General features: G+C 35.4%; 1 protein-coding gene across 1 annotated transcript; it reads left to right on the forward strand.

Annotated features, from left to right (window-relative positions):
• The first annotated feature begins 11,697 nt into the window (after positions 1-11,697).
• Positions 11,698-12,584, forward strand: LOC109680962 (olfactory receptor 6C76-like). Its single transcript, XM_020155580.2, is given in 3 exon segments — positions 11,698-11,724; positions 11,726-11,973; positions 11,975-12,584. Coding segments are annotated over 3 exon segments (885 nt in total).
• The last annotated feature ends 311 nt before the right edge of the window (positions 12,585-12,895 follow it).

Here is a 12,895-nt window from a genome sequence, read left to right on the forward strand (position 1 = left end):
CCTTGGCTATTCATGGTCTCTTATGTTTCCAAATGAATTTTAGAGTAGATTTTTCAATCTATGTGATCAATGCCATTGGGATTTTGATGGAATTGCATTAAACTTGCAGATTGCTTCTGGTAGTATAGCCATTTTTACTATGTTGATTCTACAAATCCATGAGCATGGGAGATCATTTCAACTTCTGTAGTCTTCCTGGATCTCTTTCTTCAGGGGTTTGTAGTTCTACTTGTAGAGGTCATTCACATCCTTTGTTAAGTTTACTTCTAGCTATTTGATTTTTTTTTTGAGGCTATTGTAAATGGGAATTGTTTCCATATATTCTTACTCAGTTTGTTTGTTTTTGGTGTATAGAAAAGCTAATGATTTCTGTAAGTTAATTTTGTATCTTGCCACCTTGCTGTAGCTATTTATGTTGTCAAAGAGTTTTTGGGTAGAGTTTTTTGGGTCTTTAGGGATAGGATTATATCATCTGCAAATAGGGATATTTTGACAGTTTTATTAAAATCTATTTGTATACCTTTTATTTCTTCTTCTTCCATAATTGCTCTGGCTACGAGTTCCAGTACTATGTTGAATAGGAGTGGGGATGGTGGGGCCCTTGTCTCATTCCTGATTTTAGGGGAAATGGTTTCAGTTTTTTACATTAAGTAGGATGTTGGCTGTAGGTTTGTTGAAATTGTTATAAAACGGAAGACAAAGGAGATGAGGGAGAATGATGGGGGATGAATCTAACCAAGGTACATTGTAGGCATACATAGAAATGAACCCCTCAGTACAAATATTATAAACTAATAAAAGGGGAATTCCAAGATGACAGCAAGAGGGAGGAAGCAGAAAGCGTGCCTCCTATAGTGAAATCTTGGAGAGATGATGGAGACACACTTGGCAGGCAAAACCACTGAGAAGAGGCAAAACTTTGACCCCTCCACACCTCCAGCTGCCAAAGAGAATCTCCACCTCATGTTAAATGGAGAAACCAGGAGGGCCCATGGGCCACCAGTCGCCCGTGCCCAGACGGCTTGGGAAGACAAGGTGAGCTACGTGGTACGCAGTACTCCCACAGACAACCCTGGGCAAGATCAGCATAGCCCCCTGGATAGAACCAGAGAAAAAAGAGAAACTGAATAATAAGCAATAAGAAAATAAAGACACATTGCAAAGAGGGTGGGGCACCCTGAGCACCAAAGGGGGGAGGGGATTACTTCCCAGAAATGTAAACAAACAAGATGGGCCTGGCTGGAGAAGCTCCAGTGGGAGCAGGGGCATGCGCCCAGCAACCAGGAGCGGGAAAGCTTGTGAGAGTGGTAGAGGGAGAAAAACACCACAGGAGAGGGGAGAAGACCTACTTCCCACGTGAGCTGTAAACAAACACGCAGGCCAGAGAAAGCAGGTACAGTATCACCTCCCCCAGTGTGCTTGGAAAGGGGAAAGCTTGTAGCAGTGGCTAGCACACAGAAGAACTCTGATTAAACAAAGCCTGCAGGGCCAGTGGAGTGCTAAGCTCACCACAGAGATCTGCATAAATAATGCCTCCAGCAACAGTAGGCTGACAGCAGCAAGCAGGCAAGCCATAGCCACAGATAGCCATTCACAGAACTGTCTCCAGACACTTTTTCTTTCTTTCTCCCTACCTTTAATGAGAAAATGACCAAAGTACACCTGCATGCTAAAAACTAACTGAAACTGTATTGCATTTGAACTTGGGACACTTTGTGGGTTTTTTTGTGTGTGTGTGCAGTTTTGTTTTACTTTATGCGTTCCCTTTGATGAGACAACTAAAGAACAACATCTGAGGAACTTCTCCAGGATTGGAGGCTGAGATGGATACCAAAATTATTAAGACTGAAACTTCATTCCATTTGAACTTGGAAGTTTTTTTCTTATTTTCTATTTTTCATAATGTTTTATTTTATTTTATTTATATATTTTTTTCTTTCATTTACTTATTTTTTACTTTTATTCTTATCTTAATTCTTTTTATTTTTTATTTTGAATCCTCTCTCTGTCTCTCTAATGCCTGTTCAGCTTACTGTCAATTAGTACACTAACACTCCTTGTTTATATAATTGAAACTTTTTTGTTTGGTTCTTTGCTTTGTTTCTTCCTGCTTGTCTCTTTATTTGTTTCTCCCTTTTTCTTTAATTTCTTTGCTTTCCATCTCCTTTCACCCTTCCATTCTAAATATCACCATTGTTATTATTACAAGGTAGAAAATACTTAATTGCATACAATACAGGGACAGTAACAACACCAAGGGCAATGACGGGAAGACAGAAAAAACAGGGAAACCAGTTTCACCACAGCAAAACAGTAGTACAGGAACCAGAGAGGAATGAAGAAAACAGATACTCAGATCCAGACTCCAACAAAATGAAGATAAACTATGCCAAAGGACCCAATGAAACCCACAAGAATAATTTAAAAGAAGATATACTACAGGTACTCAATGAGAATTTTATAGAGATGATACTGGATACGGTCAACCAAAATGTACAGGAGACACTCAAGAAATTCCAAGGCAACAAAAATAGAGAATTTGAAAAAGCAAAAGAAGAAATAAAGGAAACCATAGAAGCACTGTATAAACACCAAAGTGAAACAGAGAACATGATGAATAAAAAGATAAATGAACTCAGGACAAAAATAGACAATGTTAAAGAGGAAACCACCCAGGATATGGAAAACCACAGAAAAAAGAACAGAACAGAGCTGTAAAAAAAAAAAAGGAAGGCCAATCTAGCAGAATAGAACACACAGAACACAGAATCTCAGATCTTGAAAATGAAATGGTAATTAAAGGAAAAACCAAAGAACTATTAATTAAACAACTCAAGACCTGTGAAAAGAAAATGAAAGAACTCACCAACTCCATCAAAAGACCAAATTTGAGAACCATGGGCATCAAAGAAGGAGAAGAGGTGCAATCAAAGGGAATGCATAATATATTCAACAAAATAATAACAGAAAATTTCCCAAATCTGGAGAAAGATATTCCCATACAGATCCAAGAGGCCTCCAGGACACCAAACAGACCAGATCAAAATAGAACTAACCAACAACATATCATCATTAAAACAACAAGTTGACAAACTAGGGAAAGAATGTTGAAGGCTGTAAGAGAAAAAAAGCAAATAACATACAAAGGTAAACCCATCAAAATCACAGCAGACTTCTCAACAGAAACATTAAAAGCAAGAAGAGCATGGGGTGAGATCTTCTGGGCACTGAATGAAAATAACTTCAACCCCAGGATACTCTACCCAGCAAGACTATCATTCAAAATGAATGGAGCAATAAATGTCTTACATGATAAGCAGAAAATAAAACAATATGTGACCACAAAGCCACCACTACAAAAGATTTTCAAGGGATTCTGCACACAGAAAGTGAAACCCAACTTAACCATGAAAAGACAGGCAGCACCAAACTACAGGAAAAGAAAAAGCAAGAAAGTAGAGAGTAACCTCAACTTAGGTACACACAATCACACCTTCAAACAACTAAGACAACTAAATGACAGGAATCACCACATACCTATCAGTATTAACACTTAATGTTAATGGACTTAATTCACCCATCAAAAGGCACTGCTTGATGAAATGGATTAAAGAGGAAGATCCAACAATTTGTTGCTTACAGGAGACCCATCTCACTGACAGAAATAAGCATAGGCTTAGGATGAAAGGCTGGAAGAAGATTTACCAAGCCAATGGTCCCTGAAAACAGGCAGGAGTAGCAATACTTATCTCTGACAAAGTAGACTTCAAACCTACATTGATCAAACGAGAAAAAGAAGGACATTCCATACTAATAAAAGTGGAAATATTACAAAAGGAAATAATAATTATCAACCTGTATGCACCCAATGTCAGCACACCCAATTTCATCAAACATACCCTGAAAGACCTAAAAGCATATATTAACTCCAACACAGTGGTTGTGGGAGATTTCAACACCCCATTATCATTAATAGATATGTCATCCAAACAAAAAATCAATAAAGAAATCCAAGATCTAAAATATACAATAGATCAAATGGACCTACTTGGTGTCTACAGAACATATCATCCAACTTCTCCACAATATACATTTTTCTCAGCAGTACATGGAACTTTCTCCAAAATAGATCATATCCTAGGGCTCAAATCAAGCCTCAACAACTATAAGAAAATAGAAATTATACCATGCATACTAACTGATCACAAGGCAGTAAAACTAGAACTCAACAACAAAAGTAAAGACAAACAACATGCAAACAACTGAAAACTAAATAACTCATTACTTAATGAACAATGGATCATTGGTGAAATAAAAGAGGAAATTAAAAAGTTCCTAGAGTCAATGAAAATGAAAACACAACCTACTGGAACCTATGGGACACAGCAAAGACAGTCCTGAGAAGAAAGTTTATAGCAATGAGTGCGTATATTAAAAAGAATGAAAGATCCCAAATCAATGACCTAATGATACATCTCAAACTCCTAGAAAAACAAGAACAAGCAAATCCCAAAACAAATAGAAGGAGAGAAATAATAAAAATAAGAGCTGAAATCAGTGAAATAGAAACCAAAAAAACCATACAAAGAATTAATTAAACAAAAAGTTGCTTCTTTGAAAAAATAAACAAGATCAACAGACCCCTGGCAAACCTCACTAAAATGAGGACAGAAAAAAACCCAAATTAGTAAAATCAAGAATGCAAAAGAGGAGATAACAACAAACACCATGGAAGTCCAGAAAATCATCAGAGACTACTTCAAGAACCTATATTCAAATAAATTTGAAAATCTTAAAGAAATGGACAGATTTCTAGATACATATGATCATCCAAAACTGAACCAAGAGGAAATTAATCACCTGAGTAGATCTATAACACAAAATGAAATTGAAGCAGCAATTAAGAGTCTTCCTAAAAAGAAAAGTCCAGGACCTGATGGATTCTCTGCTGAATTCTATCAGACTTTTAAAGAACTGATACCAACTCTCCTTAAACTGTTCCACAAAATAGAAAGGGAAGAAAAACTGCCAAACACATTTTATGAAGTCAGTATTACACTTACCCCAAAACCAGGCAAAGACACCTCCAGAAAGGAGAACTATATGCCAATCTCCTTAATGAACATTGATGAAAAATCCTCAACAAAATAATGGCAAACCGAATTCAGCAACACATCAAAAAGATTATTCACCCCGACCAAGTAGGCTTCATCCCAGGAATGCAGGTGTGGTTCAACATATGAAAATCAATAAACGTAATAAACCACATTAACAGAAGCAAAGAAAAAAGCTACTGGATCATCTCAATAGATGCAGAAAAAGCCTTTGATAAGATCCAACACCATTTCATGATAAAAACTCTAAGAAAACTAGGAATAGAAGGAAAGTACCTCAACATTATAAAAGCTATATATGACAAACCTACAGCCAGCATTATACTTAATGGAGAAAAACTGAAATCATTCCCACTAAAATCAGGAACCAGACAAGGATGCCCTCTATCTCCACTCCTATTCAACATAGTACTGGAATTCCTATCCAGAGCAATTATGCAAGAAGAAGGAATAAAAGGAATACAATAGGTAAAGAAACTGTCAAAATATTGCTATTTGTAGATGACATGATCCTATACCTTAAAGACCCAAAAAACTCCAGTCAGAAGCTTCTAGACATCATCAATAGCTATAGCAAGGTAGCAGTATATAAAATCAACATAGAAAAATCATTAGCATTTCTATACACTAATAATGAACAAACTGAAAAAGAATGTATGAAAAATAATTCCATATACAATAGCCTCAAAAAAAATCAAATACCTAGGTGTAAACCTAACAAAAGATGTGAATGACCTCTATAAGGAAAACTATAAACTGCTGAAGAAAGATATTGAGGAAGACGATAGAAAGTGGAACAATCTCCATGCTCATGGATTGGTAGAATCAACATAGTAAAATTGTCTATACTCCCAAAAGTAATCTACATGTTTAATGCAATTCCCATCAAAATTCCAATGACATTCATTAAAGAGATCGAAAAATCTACCATTAAATTTATATGGAAACACAAGAGACCACGAATAGCCAAGGCAATGCTCAGTCAAAAGAACAATGCAGGAGGTATCACGACACCTGACTTCAAGCTATATTACAAAGCAGCAACAATAAAAACAGCATGGTACTGGCACAAAAACAGACATGAAGACCAGTGGAACAGAATAGAGGACCCAGATATGAAGCCACACAACTATAAACAACTTGTCTTTGACAAAGGAGCTAAAAATATACGATGGAGAAATAGCAGCCTCTTCAACAAAAACTGCTGGGAAAACTGGTTGACAGTCTGCAAAACACTGAAACTAGACCCATGTATATCACTCTACACCAATATTAACTGAAAATGGATCAAGGATCTTAATATCACACCACAAACTCTAAAGTTGATACAGGAAAGAGTAGGAAATACTCTGTAGTTAGTAGGTATAGGTAAGAACTTTCTGAACGGAACCCCAGCAGCGCAGCAACTAAGAGATAGCATAGATAAATGGGACCTCATAAAACTAAAAAGCTTCTGTTCATCAAAAGAAATGGTCTCTAAACTGAAGAGAACACCCACAGAGTGGGAGAAAATATTTGACAGCTACACATCAAAGGACTGATAACCAGAATATACAGGGAACTTAAAAAACTAAATTCTCCCAAAACTAATGAACCAATAAAGAAATGGGCAAGTGAACTAAACAGAACTTTCTCAAAAGAAGAAACTCAAATGGCCAAAAAACACATGAAAAAATGCTCACCATCTCTAACAATAAAGGAAATGCAAATTAAAACCACACTAAGATTCCACCTCACCCTTGTTAGAATAGCCATCATTAGCAACACCACCAACCACAGGTGTTGGTGAGAATGTGGGGAAAAAGGAACCCTCTTATACTGTTGGTGGGAAGTAAACTAGTACAACCACTCTGGAAAAAAATTTGGAGGCTACTTAAAAAGCTAAACATTGATCTACCATTTCATCCAGCAATACCACTCAGGGGATATACCCAAAAGACTGTGACACAGGTTACTCCAGAGGCACCTGCACACCCATGTTCATTGCGGCACTATTCACAATAGCCAAGTTATGGAAACAGCCAAGATGCCCCAGTACTAACGAATGGATCAAGAAAATGTGGTATCTATACACAATGGAACTTTATGCATTCATGAAGAAGAACAAAATGTTATCATTTGCTGGTAAATGGATGGAATTGGAGAACATCATTCTGAGTGAGGTTAGCCTGGCCCAAAAGACCAAAAATCGTATGTGCTCCCTCATATGCGGACTTTAGATCAAGGGCAAACACAACAAGGGGATTGGACTTTGAGCACATGATAAAAGCTTTAGCACACAAGGGAGGGGTGAGGATAGGTAAGACACCTAAAAAACTAGCTAGTATTTGTTGCCCTTAATGCAGAGAAAGTAAAGCAGATACCTTAAAGGCAACTGAGGCCAATAGGAAAAGGGGTCCAGGAAGTAGAGAAAAGGTTAGATCAAAAAGAATTAACCTAGAAAGTAACACACATGCACAGGAAATTAATGTGAGTCAACTCCCTATGTAGCTATCCTTATCTCAACCAGCAAAAACTCTTGTTCCTTCCTATTATTGCTTATACTCTCTCTTCAACAAAATTAGAGATAAGGGCAAAGTAGTTTCTGCCAGGTATCGAGGGGGTGTGGGGGACAGAGAGGGGCCAAAGTGGGTAGTAAGGGAGGGGGTGGTGGCAGGGGGGAGAAATGACCCAAGCATTGTATGAACATATGAATAATAAAGCAATTAAAAAATAAAAAACCAATAAAAATTTTCATGAAAAATATGCAATAAATTGAAAATATTTTGGGATATTATTATTATTTTAATAATAGTAGCAGCATGGTTTTTTAAACTTAAAAAATAAGTATATATTGAATGAGCAATGGAAATTTTACATGAAGGTGAAACTAATAAAATTCATATAAATAACAACAAAATAACAATGCCAAAATGAACCATGTATTAATTCCTGCAGAAACTTTTACTTAGATACATTTAATCAGTGCCAAAACATACAAATAGAAGTAAAATCCAAAGTATTCAAACTAAGGAGACAAATTTTTTTCTGATATTTTCTATAAACATTTTCCAGATAAGTTTTTTTAAAACCCACTGGAAACTATAGAATACTCATGAAAGAAGTTGAAATTGCAACTCAATGGAAAGAGATCTGTGCTTATGAATTGGAAAATCTAATATTGTCAAAATGTCCCTAGTACCCGAGTGAAACACAGATTCAATGCTTCCCAGTCAAAGTACCAATGGCATCTTTTAAAGGAATGAAGAAATCCTAAAATTGGCTTGGCACCACTAAAGACCTCAAGTTCTTAAGCCACTCATGAGAAAGAACAAAGCTGGAAACATCACAGTTCATTATCTGAAACTATATATAAAACTTCAGTGATGAAACCAGTATGGAGCTGAAATTAAAAAGACACAAATAACACCAGAATAGAATCAACAGACTGGACACAGATCACACATATGTGATCTAATTCTTTGATAAGGTGATCATCTTTTGCTCACAGCCTTACAACAAAGAGGTCATATTCTTTTCAATAAATGTTATTGGGGAAATGGGATATCCATATGCAAAAGTGAATTTTTGTCCTCATTTTATACCACATGAAAAAACTTAACTTGAGATGGATTAAGGACTTAAACTTAAGACTTGAAACTCTAAAACTCCTAGAAGAAAGTAAAGATGAAAAAGGTCTTTGATTTTGGCCTTGGCACTGATGTTTTTTACACCAAAAAAACAGGTTATAAAAACAAAAATAAAACTAGGACTACAAAGAACTGAAAGGTTTATACACAGCAAAGAAATTAATAATCAGAATAAAAAGGCAATATATAGAATGCAAGAAAATATTTACAGATCATGAAAGTGATAAAGGGTTAATACCTAAAATATATAAGGAACTCTTGCAAGTCAATAGAAAAATAAAACCATTTATTAAATGGACAAAGGCCCATAATAGACATATCACTAAATCAGAAGCATATGGAATGTTTCTCAACATCATTAGTTATACAGGTGTGCAATTAACAACACAGTGACACAGTGCTTCACACTTGTTAGAATGAATACATGAAAAAGAAGACAGGTGACAAGTTTTGTTGAATGAGGAGAAAAGGGAACTTAATGCCTCTGATTTCTAAGGAGAGAGTAGGTGATAGGTTAATTGAGGATTCCTTGTACATAGTGAGTCACGTCTCTCTGTGCTTCTCTCAAGAGTCTCAATATGGTTTGGACTTTTAACATTTTGATTACAATGTATCTTGATATGATTCCCTTTGAGTTTAGCCTGCTTGGAGTTTGTTTACCTTCATGGATTTCTTTTGCATCCAAACTGGAAAATTTTTCAGCCTTTGTTTTTTCAAATACAATTTCTGCCTCATTCTTTCTTAATTCTACATGTTTTGAGATTCACACAAAGCTTATGTTGAGCTGCTTGGAAATGGTAAGAAATGTAACATTGAAATTTGAATTTAAGACAAATATTGATGGATTAGCCGAATTGACTCCCTCTGTAAGCTTCAGTTGTAAAAGTGTATCTCAGTGATCTACCATGGCTTCAACATGGCTTTGTAAATTATTTTAAGATTCCTTAATAGACTTTACCTTATTTTACCTTTCATATTTTAGGTTGATTTTCCTCTTTTTTTGTGGTACTGAGGATTGAACTCAGGGCCTACACCTTGAGCCACTCCACCAGCCCTATTTTGTGATGAGTGTTTTCAAGATAAGATCTGGCAACCTATTTCCCCCCAGGCTGGCCTTAAGCTGTGATCTTCCTGATCTCTGCTTCCTGAATAGCTAAGATTACAGGTGTAAGCTACCAGTGCCTGGCTCCTCTGATATTAAGGATAATAAATGTATTGTGTAAAAATGAAGATCAGATGATATTGGTTTATTTTTCCTGGGTCTCAACCCTCCCCAGATACCTAGCTAACACCTTGTTTGATAAATTCTTCAGTGTTCTCCAGGGACACAAGTCATTCATTAAACAAATTAAAATATGATTGTTGAAACTGACCTTCTACATGGATTCATTAGTGCCCCATTGCTATTTCTTCCAAAAGTCATTAAGAATTTATTTGCCTGGAAGAAAATTTCTGAAATTATTAGTTGCAAAAAACATTTAAAGTGCTGCATTTACTTTCTTCCTAGTGGAAATTAATGCAAATCATCATATGGGAGATAGCAAATTAGTCCAAATAATTGTAGACATTCTTTCTTTTGTAACAGCAAACTTTCACATAAAGACATTGTGCTCAGATGGTTGGTAGATTATATCAGGATTCCAGATGTTGTATAATGTAAAGCAGAAACATGAAGGAAATATTTCACTGGGTGTTTTGAGATGAAACTCATAGGGCTTTGTGAGGGAGTTTTCAGCTTTGTGGAAAGAGAGAGAAAAACATTTATTTCTCCATCTACCACTGACCCACTGTATTATTTTTTATGAGTAAGTTGAGCACATTATTTTGTGATCAATGTTTAACTTTACCCATCAATATTTTGACAACAGGTAAGTATTTTCTATTCATTTTCATGTGATCTTTCAACTTTGTTTACTCTCTTCTAGGACAGTTTGTTTTACATCTCTCTCTTTTTCACATAGATATGTATAATAGCTGCACACATATTTTGTAGTTAACTTGATAAATGAAAATGTGAAAATTTTATTAAATGATACTTTCTAGCAACTAACTGAAATAGGTGGACCATGGCATACTTTTCTTACTATTTGTATGTCTATCATTTAGAAAGACCTGATATATATTACTGGCATAGATGTCCAAGGGAGTTCCAAATAACATACGTAAAGTGTTTGTGTATTTCAGATTTCATTGCCATATATTAAGTACTAGTGTGAAACATTAAAGTATTTTCTGATCATGCTTTTTAATGCCTAACTATATTTTTTAAATATTTTAGTGATTTTGTTATATCAACTAAGAAACACTGCATTAATTAATTAATTGAATTCTAACCAAAAAACTCTCTTTGTGTTTACAATCAAGAATGCAGTGTTTTCAATAGCGCTACTATAGTGGATTGAAATAAATGGAATACTACTTATACATATCATTTTAAATGTTTAAAATGCAAAATTGAAATGACCTATCTACTGATTTTTTTCAAGCAAAAAGTCAAAAAAATCAATGCAGGTTGTGGTGGCTACTTCTCAAAAAGGATATTCATAATTTTTTTTCTAAAAACTTCAGTTGATCACTGATTCCCATGATCAGTAAGAATTTTTATTCAGGGGAAAAATGACATAAGAAAAGTATAACTGCCCCAACATTTTTGCTAGATAATGAAGCATTAGAAGAATTTATATTCAAGTAGTACATTTCCCAATAGTAAGTACAATAGATGGAAACCCAGTAATACTGTAGCAGATACTGACATTAAGCATAGATGTGTCTTAAATGGTTTGTGAGAATTGTAGACAATGGGAAACACACTGCCCAAAAACAAACCCCAATCATTTCATGTCAAAAGAAGAAAGCACTTGAAAAGATATAGGTAGATATTTATGCTTCTCTTTTAGACTTATGTTTTCCATGTCAATTGTATCAGTAAGATCTTCCATAAACCAACCATCAGCATGAGAAATACATCAGTGACAGACTTTAATCCTCCTGGGTTTAACAGACAATCCAGAACTCCAAGTTGTGATTTTCTTCTTTCTATTTCTCATGTATGTACTGAGTATTACTGGAAATCGAGGTATAATCACCCTTACTCTGTTGGATTCCCACCTGAAGACCCCCATGTATTTCTTCCTCAGGAATTTTTCCCTCTTGGAAATTTCATTTACTTCTGTCTGTAACCCTAGGTTGTTGATCAGTATCATAACTGGGAACAAATCTATTTCCTACAATTGGCTCAAAAGAGTTTTTTCTCCTGGCTTCTATGTCCTATGATTGCTATGTGGCTATTGGCAAGCTTCTACATTATACAACCATCGTGAGAAACAAGATCTGTTACCAGCTCATCATCAACTCCTGGCTGGCTGGATTCTTGGTAATTTTCCCACCACTGGCCATGGGATTGCAGCTAGATTTCTGTGATTCCAACATCACTGACCATTTTACTTGTGACTCTGCTCCTTTGTTGAAAATCTCTTGCACAGGCACAAGTACCATAGAGCTCATGAACTTTGTTTTAGCTTTGTTCACACTTATGACCACCTTGACACTAATAATTCTCTCCTATACGTACATCCTCAGAACAATTCTGAAAATCCCCTCAGATCAACAAAGAAAAAAGGCCTTCTCAACCTGTTCTTTACATGTGATTGTTGTCTCCATCTCCTATGGAAGCTGCATCTTCATGTATGTGAAAACATCAGCAAAGGAAGGAGCAGCTATGCTCAATACCTCTGTCACTCTTATGCTGAATCCATTTATTTACACTCTAAGAAACCAGCAGGTGAAACAAGCATTTAAGGATGTTGTGAGAAGGATACTTGCCTCAAAAACATTGATTTGAATGCAATTTCCAAAGAAACATGAACACAATTTTAACCAGAAAAGCAATAAACATTTTCCTGTTTTTGTTATTGCTGCCTTCTTATTTTTATCTCTTCTCAGAAATACAACTGTTATTTCATATTTCTTTAATGTACTTACAAGTCCCTTTATGAATTCATGCAAATAGCACTATGGAAATATTTTGTTCATTTTCATATGATATAAATGAAAATAAGACTAAATTCACTTTATCTGTTAATTTATGCTCTTCAAGTAATATATATATATAGAGAGAGAGACAGTAATCACTGCTGATGTTTTTTGAACAGA

This window comes from Castor canadensis, chromosome 8 (genome assembly GCF_047511655.1).
Source record: "Castor canadensis chromosome 8, mCasCan1.hap1v2, whole genome shotgun sequence".
Taxonomy (NCBI): domain Eukaryota; kingdom Metazoa; phylum Chordata; class Mammalia; order Rodentia; family Castoridae; genus Castor; species Castor canadensis.